This window comes from Mobula hypostoma, chromosome 25, assembly GCF_963921235.1.
Source record: "Mobula hypostoma chromosome 25, sMobHyp1.1, whole genome shotgun sequence".
In the NCBI taxonomy this organism is placed as follows: domain Eukaryota; kingdom Metazoa; phylum Chordata; class Chondrichthyes; order Myliobatiformes; family Myliobatidae; genus Mobula; species Mobula hypostoma.
The window spans coordinates 21,396,336-21,413,102 of NC_086121.1; the positions used below are offsets into that span (position 1 = coordinate 21,396,336).

Here is a 16,767-nt window from a genome sequence, read left to right on the forward strand (position 1 = left end):
ACTCCAATTCAAATCATCTGAAAATATTTCAATGTTGTGATGTAGAGAATTGAGAAGATGCAGTTTATTGCAAACACAGTGACAGATCTGCCTCTCTTTCTTTATCAGTGATACCTCTGGGGGCATCTTTATCGACTGAATATGTTCTCATGACTGTGCAAATTTGTAACTGGTAAAAGAGGACATGACTGTGATAGAGTCAGCTGGTCTTCCCAGTGAGTTATAGGAGGAAATTGTTGCTCGTTCTGGACTCCTCCACTCTGAAGAACACACGGCAGTGAACTGGGGGGTCTGACGATGGAGATGTTGGACTGAGTACCATTGGTGTAGATGTTGAATCCGCGTGGGTGAAGATAGGTGTCCAAAGATCAATCACTGAGGATTTGCGAAGGTAACCGTTTTGAGAATTGGAAGAGAGGCCACTAATTGAGATGTTCTGGTCACAAGTGATACGGTTAGAGTCCAGCCAAGTGAGGACAGTCTCATCAAGATGGATGACGGAAGGGAGAAGCTGGGCTAACACGTCAGATAGAGGAGAGATTATTTCATTCCAGGGTCACAGCAGCTGTAGTTTATGATTTGTGCTCATTTTGGTGTTGTTGGGAGAGACAGGAATGATAAACTAGTGGATTTTTATTTTTCAGATTTGTAAGCCAAGGAGACATCATTGTACCAATGGATATGTGGCATCATTACAGAGTCACAGCTAAAGAGAAGAGTCGTGATTCATCCACACTTAAAGGCAGTTCTCGTGCATGCATATGGAGCATCTGAATTTTAATCCTGTGGTGTAGGGAATTATCCAAACCCTTCATGTGTGTCAGTGCTGCCAATATCCTCCATGGTACTAGCTGTTCTCCTTTCTATCTGAGCACAGATGGCTAATGAGAGATCAGACATTGTGTGGGACTTACCCGCTGCTGGATCATTGCATGCTTATGCTCCATTTCCCTTTTCTCTACCGCTGAGTCAATCACAAGCTGATCCAGCTGAAGAGAGACACAAAACAAATGATCTGTTAGTCTATACACGCAGTAGGATTCAATGATTTCTTCTAGAGGTAGAAAATCACAGCTGCCTTGACCAAAAGGTCTATTGAACGTACAAACAAAATTAAATCGATGAGCTTTGGGTGCTACTGTAGCATAGCGGTTAGTCCGATGCTGTAGCAGCTCGGGGGAGGTGGGGTCAGAGTTCAGAGTTCGACTCCTATGTCATCTGTAAGGAGGCTGTATGTCCGGCCTGTGGAACGCTGGGGTTTTCTCCGAGTGCTCTGGTTCCCTCCCACAGTTTTTAGATGAACCGGTTAGTAGATTAATTGGTCATTGTTATTTGTCCCGTGATTAGGCAAAGGTTAATTAGAGGATTGCCAGGCAGCACGGCTCAAAGAGCCTATTCCACGCTATATGTCAATCAATTAATCAATCAATAAATAATATGAAGAAATAAATAAACAGATAAATAGATAAATCAATAAACATATAGATAAATAAATATTCTTCAAACTATTCTTCAAACTATTCTTCAAATTTAAATTTACTCTTTGGTTATATCACAAGGATATCATCTTCTAAGCCCAATCACAGAGTCACAGAGCGCGACAGCACAGAAAACAGGCCCTTCAGCCCATCTAGTCCACGCTGAACTATTATTCTGCCTTGTCCCATCGGCCTGCGCCTGGGACATAGCTCTCCATACCCCTCCCATCCATGTACTTATCCAAACTTCTCTTAAACGTTGAAATCAAACCGGCGTCCCTCACTTCCGCTGGCAGCTCATTCCGCCCTCTCACCAGCCTCTGAGTGAAGAAGATCCCCCTCACGTCCTCCTCAAACATTTCACCTTTCACCCTTAGCCTCTCGTTCTGGTCTCAGCCAGCCTCAGTGGAAAAAGCATGCTTGCATTTGTCCTATCTATAACCCTCATAATTTTGTATCTCTCTGCCAAATCTCCCCTTATTCTCCTACGCTCCAGCGAGTGAAGTCCAAACCTATTCAACCTTCCCCCCATAACTCAGGATGTTTTAGTTTCCTGAATGACTGAGGTTTTGTGCTTTTCCCTATTGAAATTTAACATCACAAATTTCCCTTTCTGCAAAGGTTAAGTTCGGTCTGGCAAGACCACAGATAATTGAATGTTACAGAATTTAAATTCACCGGCAGCACATCTTCACAATGATGCTGGATGTTCCAATTCTAGCGTGGAACTATCGAATAGAAAGGCAAACACTGCCTTCCTTCCACCAATTCCAAAAAAGTTTTAGAAGTATCTAGATTTCTTTTTAAACAAGTTACCAATGAGCAATGGTAGTCACAGGTTCCAAGTTGTTCCATTTACCACCGAGGGTTGGTACTAGGCATAATCCATGTGTTAAAGTGTAGCAGGTTCTCCTGCTAGCCACTTTTGCAAATCATTCAATTGGTCGATTTTGGCAAGAACTGTGCATTCTGCTTATGAACAGAGGCAGTGGCATTAAATCTAGGAGCCACATGAGAGTAGGAACTACCCTGAAGTGTAAATTGAGAAGTAATGACAGACCATAAAAGGGAAGTGGGGAAGGAGTGGCAGGAAAAAGATGGTATCAAAGGTACAGATCAAAGAATATCTGCAGAGGTGGGGAAAGGACATTAACTGAAGTAATATCCTCACACCTCCATAACCTCTCACAGTGCTTTGTAATTAGTGATGAACACTGGACGCCCATTGTGGATGAACATGCCCATAGCGTTAGGTGGAAAAAAAAACCCCAGACTGAAATAGGAATGAGGGGAAAGGGGTAGGGAATTGTGAATAAACTCATTCTCGGCAAAACTGGGCAGAGTGCTATGCTCTCCTTCAGCAAGAAAGGCACAGAGGCAGTCAGAAGATTCTAGAAAGGTGCTCAACGTATGGTAGAAAACACCAAAGCAAGAATGGCACTTCCACAACATGTCTTACAGCTCCCCAAGTCCGCCAATCTCACCACAACCAATGTATACACAGCAAGATGCCGCAAACCTTAATGAGATAACTGACTAGTAAACCTGTTTTGGGTTTAGATTATCAGGTTAGGTTTAAATATTCCAGGTTTTGTTTTGAAGATTTTTTTTGCTGGCTACTGGATGGGGAATGTTTGCAATAAGAGGCAGGGCGTAGTCTGGAACTGAAGTGCTCCGTCATTTCATCCAACACCTCGCTGAGGCTCTATCTTTGTGCCAAATTTTAATGAACAATGAAGACATTTGTAAATTCATTAGGATCTCAAAAACAGTGGGGGGTTTTGATGCCAGAACGCTGAGAAGGCAACCAGAACGAATTGAACAGCCTGTCGTGAAGATTCACATTTCACAACATATCTTCCCTTGTCTAAATTTATCATGTTACTGGCACTTTAATAATACACGCCTGTGCGTTTGTGTGTGTGTGTGTGTGTGTGTGTGTGTGTGTGTGTGTGTGACAAGTCAGGATCACGTTTCAGGGGTGACTTGGACCACTATAGCTACAGTTCCGTGCAAAAGTCTTGGGCACATATACATGGCCAGGGAATTTTGCTCAGTACTGCAGTAATTTTATGTATTGCACTGTACTGCTGCCACAAAAAACAAACAAACTTCACCACATGTGTGAGTAATGATAAGCCTGATTCTGGTATGGGTCTCTGTTGTGGACTGAGAGTGGGAAGGGGGCAGGGAGAGGGGAATCACGGTTGAGGAAAAAGGGGAAGGGAGAGGGGAGGGAGCGGGAAGCACCAGAGGGACTTTCTGTAATGATCAATAAGCCTACTGCTTGGAATCAAATGACCTTGTCTGGGGTCTCAGGGCTGGGTGGGTCTGCACCCGTGCCACAACCCCCCCACCCCCACTGCCTCTGACACTCCTTCTCTGCCACGGTGTTCCACCCTCCCCATCCCCAACACCCTACGTTCCTGCCAGATTTACAAACTCGCTCTCCGCTCCACATTGACAAACACAGTACCATGCTCACCCTAGCTATAAACGTGTCTAAGATTTTTGCACAGTGCTGTATATTCTGCAAAAGCTTATATTAACAAAGGGTCTTTGACCTGAAATATTAACTCAGTTTCTCTTCCCACAGCTGCTAACTGAACCTTTGCATATTTCCAGATTACCTTTATAAAATCTCCACTGAGAGGCAATCTGTTTCTTTCTTTTATTTTCAAATCTTTTTTTTATTATTATTATCCTAAATTAACAAGAGTAATTGTAGGCAACACTTACAATGTCTCAAGAGAAAAGAACATTGTTTTAAAGATTGAAAAAAATTTGGTGACCAAAAAAAAGAAAAAGAAACCCTACTAAAGCGAAGAAAAGTGAGAAAAAAACCCATTAGGTGTTCAACCCCGGAGCAATGCATCATACAAAAAGCTTCTAAACTGAGAGGCAATTTGAATGAGGTTGACCACATTGACCTCTTCCCTCCTCTGGGTCGGGTCATGAAGGGCTGAGTTCCAGAATTCATTCCTAAACTCACTGGCTCCTTCTCCTCCGTGTTTCCGGGCAAAAAGAGAGCCCTTCTCTCCGTCTGCTAGCTTTGGCGACACGACGCAAGCTGATTGGGACCTGACAGTACTTGGGTCAGATCAGATTGGGTCAAATCAGACTGACTATAGATACGTGTGTTATTGACGAATCTCAGTGCTTTTTCACCCTTTTCTCTTTGTGGAAAGGCCTTCCGACGTTACTTTGCACTTTGTTAGAATTACGCTCCTAAGCAGGATGTGGAGCTGAATGCCTCCGGTTGAATGTTGGAAATTATTACCGATTCTACAACCTACAGACTCGCTCTCAAGGACTCTTTACAACTCATCTTCTCAGTATTATCTTCATCTGCAGTCTGTCTTCTTTTGCACATCGGTTGCTTGTTATTCTTTGCCTATTTATGTAGGCTTTTTGGTAAATTCTGTTGTAAATATCTGCAAGGAAGGTTGTACAATACTGTGCAAAGGTCTTAGGCATATATATATATGTATATCTAGTGTGACTAAGACTTTTGCACAGTACTGTATGTGTCAATGTGAAGCAGAGAGCAAGTTTGCAAATCTGGTGGGGGCAAAGGATGTTGGCAATGGCGAGGGTGGAGTGTCGTGGGAGGGGCGTGGGACAGGTGGCAGAGAAGAAGTGTTGGGGCAAGGGGTGGCATGGGTGCAGACACACCCAGCCCCGAGACACCAGGCAAGGCCATTTGATTCCAAACAGTTGATTTATTGATCATTACAGTATGTCTCTCTGGTGCTTCCCGCTCCCTCCCCTCTCCCTTCCGCTTTTCTCAACCATGATTCCCCTCTCCCTATCCCCTTCCCACTCTCAGTCCACAATAGAGACCCATATCAGAATCAGGTTTATCATCACTCACATATGTCATGAAATTTTTTGCAGCAGTACAGTACAATGCATAAAGTTACTACAGTACCGCGCAAAAGTCGTAGGGAGCCTATATACGTGTGTGTGCGCGCGCACACCTAAGACTTATGCACAGTACCGTATATGATAACATATACATATACCTTGAATATATAACATGTACTTTGAAGTTTTAACTTTGATCCATAGTGATGACAAGATTGAGCATGAAACAAATAAAAATGTTTGGATATATTCGGGTCAGGCTTGAATTTTATATCTTAGCAAAACTGCGAATCTGAACATATGTTCAACAGCTCTGATTCAAGCAGAAGGTTACAATTAGCAAAAAAAACCCACAATCCACATTTCCCTCAATCATTTCTTTTTCAAAGCTTCAATAAAGCAAGTTTTTGTTTCCTTAATTATGCAATTAGTGAATTCTCAAGGGTATTTTCCACTCGCTTCGACGGCACAACTTTAGAGGTAACTCTGGGACTGTTACTATCCAGAGCACCTCGCACAGATCTATGCTAAATATTAATACTCAGCAGCCTCCCAAATGAGGTCCTAATCTGACACGTGAAAAACCAACCTGAGATAAATATTGGCTGCTCCTATATCTTTCCTTTTGTTCTCCTAATATCACTGACCTGATTTGAAGCACTGTTCCACTCGGGTAACCATTCACTGTGGTTCAGTCAGAGGAACTCATATCCCTGGTTCAGGTCCGTGAGGATTCCAGTCCCACCCCATACACACTCTGAGACACAAGTTCACTACTGAGGAAGTCCAGCAGTGTCAGAGGTGATGCCTTTCATGTGATTTTTTAAAATCAGGGCCCTGTCTGCCTTCTCAGGTGGAAATGCAAGATCCTGTACAAAGAAGCCCAGGGAGTTCTTCCTGGTTTCCCAACCAACATTCATTCCTTCAGTGATTTCACAACGTGGCCATTATCTCAAAGTTGGAATCTTGCTGCGAACAACTTGGCTGATACATTTCATTGGCTACAAAGCACTTGGTGACATACTGATAGTATAGGGCACTCTCTGTCACTGTAGCCATTGTTGTCATCCTCTGGTGGCAAGTCAGAATGGTGGGCATTGCTAGGCCACTGAAGCATCTCAGCTTGGACAACACTGAAGCATCTCAGCTGATGTTTCCATCAGTGTTACAGAAAGGGAAAACCCTGGCAGTCTCCTGTCCCTTCACAAAACCTGAGACAATGCTTTATTTTTTATGCCAATTACACACCAGTTCGGACTCGAGAGACAGAAGCTGTTGAAATCTGGAGGAACTCAGCAAATGTGGTAGTGCCCGTGGAATTCAATTGAATTGACTTTATTTCTTACATCCTTCACATGCATGAGGAGTAAAAATCTTTACGTTATGTCTCCGTCTAAATGTGCAATGTGTAGTTATAGTAATTTATAATAAGTAGAACAGTCAATGTAATATAGAGTACACTCATATCTGCATGAGTTAATCAATCTGATGGCCTGGTGGAAGAAGCTGTCCTGGAGCCTGTTGGTCCTGGCTTTTATGCTGCAGTACTGTTTCCCGGATGGTTGCAGCTGGAACAGTTTGTGGTTGGGGTGACTTGGGTCCCCAATGATCCTTCGGGCCATTTTTTCACACCTGTCTTTGTAAATGTCCTGAATTATGGGAGGTTCACAACTACAGATGCTCTGGACTGTCTGCACCACTCTCTGCAGAATCCTGTGATTAAGGGAGGTACAGTTCCCATACCAGGCAGTGATGCAGCCGGTCAGGATGCTCTCAGTTGTTTCCCTGTAGAAAGTTCTTAGGATATGGGGGCCCATATCAAACTTGCTCAACCGTCTGAGGTGAAAGAAGCACTGTTGTGCCTTTTTACACCACACAGCTGGTGTGTAGAGACCATGTGAGGTCCTCGGTGGTGTGGATGCCGAGGAACTTGAAGCTGTTCACTCTCTCAACCCCAGGTCCATTGATGTCAATAGGGGTTAGCCCGTCTCCACTCCTCCTGTAATCCACAACCAGCTCCTCTGTTTTTGTGACATTGAGGGAGAGGTTGTTTTCTTGACACCTCTGTGGTAAAGGGGTGGTGGATGTTTCAGGATTGGCAGTGTGGAGGAGAGACAGCCAGCCTAAGGAGATGCCTCCACAGATAGTACCTGATCTGCCAAGTTCCTCCAGCAGCTTGTTTTCTACATACCACTTAGGATGGAAAGGAGACACAAAGAATGTTGGAGGAACTCATTAAGTTTTCTCGCTGCTGCCATCAGGACTCGCACCACCAGTTCAAGAACAGTTACCACCCCTCAACCATCAGGCTCTTGAACAAAAGGGGATAACTACACTCATCTGCCCATCCATTGAGATGGAGATGTTTCCACAACAATGATCTCACTTTAAGGATTCTCTTATCTTGTTATCTCATGTTCTCGTTATTTTTTTGCTATTTATTTATATTTGCATTTGCTCAGTTTGTTGTCTTTTGAACTCTAATTGATCTTTCATTGATCTTGTTATAATTACTGTTCTATAGATTTGCTGAGTAGGTCCACAGGCAAATGAACCTCAGGATTCTATGTGATGAGATATATGTACTTTGATAATCAAGTTGACTTTAAAATTTTACTTTGATCCATGGAAGGCGAATAAGCAGTTGACCAGTGGAAGGTCTGGCCAAATGTCGACTGTTTATTCCCCTCCATTGGTGCTGCCTGACCTGCTGAGTTCCTCCAGCATTTTGTGTGTGTTGAAGGGTTTCAGCCTCTGCAGAATCTCTGCTGCCTCTGATAGAATGAGACCTGGAAAGCACTGGGTCCGAACGGCTCACCACAAAGTGATACATTTGTCCATGTACCTGGTGAAGAAACTCTTGCAAACACAGGCACTCCACGTCAAATCCCCTTCACTTCTTTAACCATCCTCTGCTGAAATCCATAAATACTTTGCCTAGCACAAAAACTAACAGTTTGGCCCACCATGTCTACATTAACCTTTTTACATCTTACCGGTCTTAGGACTGTATCTTTCTATGCCTTGCCTAGTTAGGTGTCTGTCTAAATGCGGTTAAATCAGTTCCAGAATCGGACAGGGCAGAACCAGGCCCTTTGGATTACTAAGTCTGCACTGATCATCAAGCACCCACTGGGCCAAACTCTCATTTTATTCTCCACTCACCTACGTAGGAAGGGCAATTTACAATGGCCAATCAACTTATTGACCCACTAGTCTTGGGGATGTGGGAGAAAACAGACGCAGTACAAGGGAAAACCTTACCTAATATCATCTGCAGTGGTAAAAACTAATTCAATTGTGGCTAGCCTATGACCGGCAATAGGCTGTTAAACTTCCATGACACACCCTCAGCTCTAATAAAATGATCGTTCCAAAGAATCAAAATCCTTATTTCGATCCTTTATTAGCAAATAGCAATCATATAATCTTGAATTGATATTAAATGGTCAGCAAAGATATGGCCTCCACCAGTCCCAAGGCACAAGCTGCCGCAAAATAAGGGAGAATACGTAACTTATTCCCTTTGCTTTTACCGCACCCTCACTCATGTGACTGCTTACCATGATAAACAAGCAACACAGAGTACCTCCTCCAAGAGGACCGCAATCTTGTCAGTGGGTTTGGAGGCTTGTGAGCCTCAGTGACCCGGAGACCGATGCTGGCTGGAGTCAGGGCTTTACGCTTTGTTCTTGGTAGGGTCACCCACGCCACGCAGGTCAAAGGGCAGAGACCAGACTAACAGTGGTCCACCGGACCTCCAGGTTCAAGGGTGCAGCTCAGGGCTAACAACCCTGACTGGTCAAACAAAATCGTTATGGAAACAGCAATGAAGAATCTTTCTACACAGAGAGAAACGGAGGACCTTCATTGCTGTCCTAACTGCCTGTGGGGTAACAGGCGGTAAGTTACGTACAGAACACATGGCTCCTAAATTATCTACCAGTAATATTTTTACATGTAGACACTAATTAATCTTCAGAATATCGACAAACATTCAGGCACTCACCTCTGTGGCCAATTTTTTCATGTAGGGGTCCAACTCTTTAAGCAAGTCATAGCCTTGCTGGAAGAAAGTGTACTGGGCATGCATGAACGACAGCATCTGGAAGGGAGACAAGTCGTGACTCGGCCATTCCTATTCAATATCATGCATTCAGTTCTGATCCCAGAGTGTCCCCCAGTTCCAAGCTTCAATTTCAGTTCGCCTTTGTACCACAGTAGTGAATCTTTATCCTCCCCATACTAATGCCACCCAAAATCTCATCCTATGGATCCCCGGTGAGGGTTACTGTGTCTATATGTGTGCGTGCTATAGAGTGGACGTTTTGATGGAAAGAATATGCATGTATGATACATCACGTCAGCTTTGAAAAATAAATATTTGCCAGAGTGACATTTGAGTTCAGCTTCCACTTTCTCACCTCCAAGAGGACCACGACCATGTCGTAGGGTTTGGAGGCTTGCGTGCCTCAATGACCTGGAGTAAGGACATTGTACTTTGGCTCTCGGTGGGGTCACCCATGCCAAACAGGTCAAAGGGTAGAGGCCAGACTAAGAGTGGTCCACCGGGTCCTCCAGGGTCGGGGGTTCAGCTCAGGGCTAACAACCCTGACGGGTAAAACAAAATTGTTACGGAAGCAGCAACGAAGAAGACTTCTACATCTGAGTGTGACGGTATTCCTGAGTCTCCACCCGGGACTTGCATGACTGACAGGAGTGAAAACCGAGAGGAAGCTACTGACCGATGACGGAAGCCCTCTACACCATCAGAGAGGGAGGACCTTCATTGCTTCCCTAAACGCCAGTGGCGTAAGGGGCAGGAATTTACACTTGGTATTACAATGTACATTTTGACAGAGTGCAGTACTACAGTACTTTAAGGAGAATTACACTGGGTGTTTATACAGAGCGTTACAGCACCAGTGATTGTAAGTGAACTCTATTAACAGGGGGTAGATATTTGAAGCGATGTTCTTATTTCTTATAGTTCAATTCCACTCCGAAGAAATCAATCACTGATTTTCCAGGCTTTCTAAAAACATATTTTGCGAACTCCAGTTTATAAAATAATGGGGAAACAGTTAAAATCTGACAAAATGGGAAATCTTTAATCATTTCTTAAAGCCCACAGAAGTTGTCCTATCATCAGAAGGGCAAAAAATATGTAAATGAAGTCAGTCTTACCGCGTCTAATATTTCAAATTTCTTCTTTGCCTGAAGGACGTTAATCTGGAAGAGATGACATTCACGAGTCAAATTACTGGCATGAACTGAGGGCTATTACCAAATATTCTGAGCTCTGTTACAATGGTAGCTGTTTATGCTCCCAGTTTTAACACTCCTCTCCATCTTATTGTACGCTGGTATTAACATACCCTGCTTCACTTTTCAGTGGTCCCTGGAATTTTGCATTAATTCTCACTCTTTCGCTGTTTGTTCTCCCCGCTTCACCGCAAGCTCTGGCTCCCTTGTTAGATTGTTTTCGCACAGCTTGTGTTAAACATGCCAACAGTGCACACCGTCTAGACAATGAGCCAACGAACTACCCAAGCTGAACCTTTTGTTGTTGCCAAGCTCTGAAGACGGGCTGCTTGTATATATGAAAGAGGGAATAACGTTTCCATTTGGAGTCAAGAAGGACTGATGCAGATGGTGAGAGATAATTACTTTATCTTATCAGTGATACATGTTCAGAAGAATGAGGTGCACATTTTTACAAGTATAATTCCTGGCTCTATGCTGTTTAGGTGAATTGATTTTCTTGCCTGTTTCAGCTGTCGGAATCGTGGATCAAATACGATTCACAAGATTTCAAAGCGCCTTCACTTTGTTCTATCCTCAGAAGTCTTTAAGAAAGCTTCAGTGTTTAACCAGAGGAAGAATTGGGAGAGACAGAGCCAGAATTAGTCAGCTCCATCATGGGCACTAGCCTGTGTTATCTTCAAAGAGCGATGCCTCAAAAAGGAGCTGTCCACCACCCAGGACATGCCCTCTTCTCATTGTTACCATCAGGAGGTACAGAAGCCTGAAGGCACACACTCTGCGATTCAGGAACAGCTTCTTCCCCTCTGCCATCCGGCTCCTAAATGGACATTGAACCCGTGAACACTACCTCACCACTTTCTTATTTTTGTTTTTGCACTACTTATTTAATTTAACTATTTAATACATGCTGACTGTCGTTCACAGTTTTTTTTCTATATTGCATTGTACTGCTGCTGCAAAGACAGCAAATTTCATGACATATGCCAGTGATATTAAACCCGATTCGCATTCTGCGATCCATCACACAGACACCAGAGGTGAGAGTGCTATGATCACACAGTGCTTTATGTGTACGAAAGCAAGCAGGAGGTTTGAATAACACGGGACTAAAATGCTGCTGGTTTAAATGGTAACTGAAACTCAAACAGGATAACATTGAAATAATTTTATCTTTGAACATCTTTGCCTTTTCTCCACTGATCTTTGCCACTGGATCACGACCTCCCTTTGTGTCTGAGGTAGGTGGAGGGCAATGATTATCCCACGTTAAATCACCCTCAACCACTCTCCCATCCTCAGCATGACATTTGGCACCTCAAATATTGGGACCATCGTGGACGGCCCCGACAGTGACAGATCTGATCGCCAGCTCACGATTGTAGATCAGGATCACAGAAGCCTTGAGAGTGGCTTTGTTACCCTGATACTCAACAGGCAAAAGATGGTTCAATAAAGAGGGTGAGTTAAACCTGTTTAACTTCCAAGAGCACCACAACCTCGTCGTAGGGTTTGGAGTCTTGCGTGCCTCAATGACCTGGAGAGCTACGTTGGCTGGAGTCAGGGCTTCATGCTTTGGCTCTTGGTAGGGTCACCCATGCCAAACAGGTCAAAGGGTAGAGGCCAGACTGAGAGTAGCCCGCTGGTCCTTCAGTTTCGGGGGTGCAGCTCAGGGCCAACAACCCTGACTGGTAAAACAAAGCTGTTATGGAAACAACAATGAAGAATCCTTCTACATCTGAGTGGCCAAGGACGGACAGAGATGGAGGACCTTCATTGCTGCCCCTAAGTGTCAGCGGTGTAACGGGCAGCAAGTAAACCTATTTAAGAAGGGAAAACTGGAAAAGGGTTATGACTGATTGCAGCTTTGCCCTCAAGAATGAGCTGGGCTGGTATCTCAATGACTCTCCTGGTGGAATATCTGAATTACCTTCAGAATCAACTCTTGGCACATAACCCCTCAAACCTGGAAGGAAAGACGCGGCCAAGAAAAATACCTACCCTGGGGTAAAGAAAACCCTGAACAGCATCTCAGAAGGAGAACTGAGCGAATCAGAGACAAACTGATCTGCCTGGTGACTTTAACCACAGGACAGGGAACAACACAATACTTTGGCGAGGTGTGACTGGCAGAGGAAGTTGGGAAAGGTAACTCCTCCTCTGGAGAAAATGCTCAGCTGCAAAGTCTTATCATAACCAACACCCTGCTTCGCCAGAGAGACAAGCACAAGAATTCACGCAGAACGCTTACACCTGTGAATTGGGCAGAAGATAAACATTGGGAAAAAGAGGCAGATTAAAGAGTGGAATTGAAGCGGGAGGTATTTATTTAGGGGATAGATATTGTTAGGTACTCTGACATAATAGATGGTTTCATGACAGGAACGCACATGAAATGTTGAGGGAAATCAGCAGGTCAGGCAGCATCTACGGAGGAGAATGAACAGTCGATGTTTCTGGCCGAGACCCTTATCCCCTTCCACTGATGGTGCCTGACTTGCACAGTTCCTCCGGCATTTTGTGTATATAACCAAATGCAAATTGTTCCTTATTTAAATAGGGTCTCAGCCCGAAACGTCGACTGTTTATTCCCCCTCTATGGATACTGTCTGACTTGCTGAGTTCCTCTGGCATTTTGTGTGTGTGTGGGCCAAACACAAGAAATTGTCCCTAGATGGTTGGACACCATGGTTGACACTGACTCATTGGGCCGAAGGGGCCGTATTTGTGCTGTATTGCTCTCTGATCCTAATTTCCGGCATCTGTGGACAGACGGAGCAAATATTTGGTTTAAAAGAGTCAAGAAGTGAACGGGGTTTTAAACTCCCTATACCAACTATCCTTCTGGCAAACGTGCAGTCTCTGGTGAATAAAATCGATGATCTCAGAGCTAGGGTGTTGAATCACAGGGACATTAGGGCCGTGTGTGTCCTTTGTTTCACAGAATCCTGGTTAACCCCTTCTGTACCGGATGCTGCGATCCAGATCGACAGGTTTACTATACACTGCCAGGATAGATCTATGGAGACTTTCAAAATCAGAGGTGGAGGAGTATGCCTCATGATCAACTCTTCTTGGTGCACAAACATATCAGTGCTGTCCCAATTCTGCTCACCAGACCTGGAATATCTAGCAGTTAAGTGCCATCCTTTTCACCTACCATGGAAGTTCTCTGGGGTCATTTTAGTAGCGGTATACATTCCACCTCAGGCCAATATCAATCAGGCTTTAGATGATCTGAGCAATGGGATCAACATGCAGGAAATAGCACACCCTAATGCCTTCACCATCGTTTTGGGAGATTTTAACAAAGCCAGTCTGAAAGAATCACTAAGCAATTACCGTCAACAGATCACTTGCAATACCAGAGGAAACAACACACAGGACTACCATCAAGAATACCTACCGTGCTATCCCACGCCCTCACTTCGGGAAGTCTGATCAAATGGCAATGTTGGAAATCTAACTTGTTTTAAAGGGTTTTATCCCATCCCATTTAAAGGATGGGATAAAACACTAAAGCAGAGTACAGGCCCTTCATCCACAATGTTGTACCAACCTTTTAACCTACTGTAAAAGAGGAAGGATAGATACTGCCTAATCGAAGCTAGCAGGATATTAAAGCAAGTCGGGATGGGGGGAGGATTTCGAAGTGAGAAGACACTTATGTTTGCATTGGACACGCTGCTGGGACGCAGCTCTCTCTGGAAGCTACGGTCAGCTCTCCAGCTCTTAACTTGTCCCTGGTTCACACTGTCAAGTGAAGAAAGAATCAGGAATTTAAAATTAAAATGAGTGGTTCTGAACTCCATCCAGTAGCTAACACATTACTGAATCCCAGGAGCAGTGCTTCTGTCGGAGAACTGTCACTTCAGGCTACATAATGAACTCCCCAGGCTCTCTGGTGCACAGGACACAGGCATCACGTGTGTGCCTGAACCATAAATACATACTCCGTTCTTGCATCTTTCCAGTCCTTTTCTCGAAGGTGGAATGGTTTTCACGTGGACTCAGCCATCTCACATTAAAATAGCCCCATTCCTCACCTTATCATCTCACTTACGGGAAGGCAGGTGTCCTGACGCACAGCTTCATCTGATCTCCACGGTAACAAAGTTGGCTACAACTGTGGTCCTGTGTTGGGTGCGACGCCGGCCCATGCGAATGTTTTGCCGCGCATTAGATATGCACGAGCTTCAAAATGAAATCGAAACATGCGCAGTCCAGACTCGATGCACATTGTCAGCTACAATGAACACGTCGAAATATTTGTGAAATGCAATTAAAAGGGGACGGTACATTTTTGGGATTGACGTGGAAATTTGACTAGAGATGCTTTCTAGAATCAGAATCAGGTTTTATATCACCGGCATATGTCGTGAAATTTGTTAACTTTGTGGCAACAGTACAATGCAGTACATAATAAATATAGGAAAAAAACCCTGAATTGCAGTAAGTGTAGATGTATTAAAGAGTTAAATTAAGATGAGTAGTGCAAAGTGGCGAGATAGTGTTCATGGGTTCAATGTCCATTTATCAATCGGATGGCAGAGGGGAAGAAGCTGTTCCTGAATCGTTGAGTTGTGCCTTCAAGGCTTCTGCACCTCCTACCTGATGGTAACAATGAGAAGAGGACATGTTCTTGATAATGGACGCTGCCTTTCTGAGACACTGTTCCTTGAAGATGCCTTGGATACTATGAAGGCTCGTTCTCATTCCACCAGTCCTAGTGTGGCTTTCAACTGGGCCAGATATCTCACACACACACACACATGGAACAGGTCATCTTCAAGCAGAAGCTAACTCGCAGTTTCAAACTGCAAACTTGATAAGTATCTATTTGGGATTCTTTGCATTTCCACACATTCTCATAAAGTCTTTTTTTTGGAGAAAGGGCGTCTTTAAAGTTAACAGGGAAGAGAACAAGAAAAGGAATGAGATTTCTTTTCAATATGACATGGAATGAACTACCCAAGAGGGTACTGGAAGCTGATTTAAAACCAATGTTCAGAAAGGAAGGATACTATACTGACAGGTTTTATTAAAACTCGATAGAGAGTAGAACAGGAAATATTTTCATGTTTCAGGGGACATCTTTAGCTTTGGAGTCCGGTGATTTTTGATGCCCGTATTGAACACCTGATCTCTTGACTGTCAGCAGCCGCCATTACTGGAAAATCAATTCAATGAGGTCATCAGAAAAGTGGAAGGATGTCAGAGATAATGGGGCTGATTTTATATCCCTATTAAATGAGGCCATGCTCCTCGATCTGGGAGAAAATACCTCAGCGTTTAATAGTATTTTTGATGTTCATCACTAAAATGTCTATTGGGAATGTAGAATGAGTTTCAAAGAAGGGTCATTGAACGTGTAGAGGTGCTGCCATCATGTGGTAATGCGAGGCATAACACCAAAAACCAGAACGTACAACCTCTGCGATAAAGAAGCTCTCCGTTTTCAGAATCGCTATTAGCGAAGTTTTTATTGGCTCGCTAAGTGTTGGGCATATTCAAATAAAAATGATGCTTCTTTCATGCAGCCAAGCTGTAGACACTCGGCGCACCTGACGATAAGTTCACAGGCTATCATCCTCAAGGGACGTAGCACATTTGATGGTTAAGGTTGCCGGCGCAGAGAGCGCTCAGTTGTCTTCTGGCCATTAGTTTACTGGACAATCCGAGCGGAGAGCACTCCTCCTGACAGGTCCGTGCCTTTGCAGACGTGCTGGGTGTTCAGTCATCTCTGGCCAAGTGCTGAGGACTTGTCTGGCTCAACAGTAGGATTACTAGGTTTGGCAGGGCGCTGATTTAGTTCCAGTCTCGATCTTGAGGGCATCCTAATTTCAAAGCGATCCACCTCCCCAAGAGGTAACACGGTGAAGAAGAGAAAATCTGCAGATGCTGGAAATCCAAAGCAACGCACACAAAATGCTGGAGGAACTCAGCAGGTCAGGCAGCATCGATGGAAAAGAATACAGTCGACGTTTCGGGCGGAAACCCTTAATCAGAACTGGAGAAAAAAAGATGAGGGGTAGATTTAAAAGGTGAGGGGAGAGGAGGGAGAAAAACAAGGTGATAGGTGAAACATGGTGACTAGTTCATCAAAGGTCTAAACTAGGAGACATTAGAACTCCTGAGGAATGGTAAGCAAAGGTCT

At 44.1% G+C, this 16,767-nt stretch overlaps 1 protein-coding gene across 1 annotated transcript in view; it reads right to left on the reverse strand.

The window, feature by feature from the left end:
• Positions 1–16,767, reverse strand: part of acap3a (ArfGAP with coiled-coil, ankyrin repeat and PH domains 3a) — a 384,840-nt gene that overhangs the window by 104,814 nt on the left and 263,259 nt on the right. Inside the window, exons 7-9 of the mRNA XM_063033259.1 lie at positions 10,533–10,577; positions 9,355–9,450; positions 915–989 (exon numbers count right to left, since the gene is read on the reverse strand). Of these exons, the coding sequence (XP_062889329.1) occupies positions 915–989; positions 9,355–9,450; positions 10,533–10,577 (216 nt within the window). The remainder of the gene's footprint in view (positions 1–914; positions 990–9,354; positions 9,451–10,532; positions 10,578–16,767) is intronic.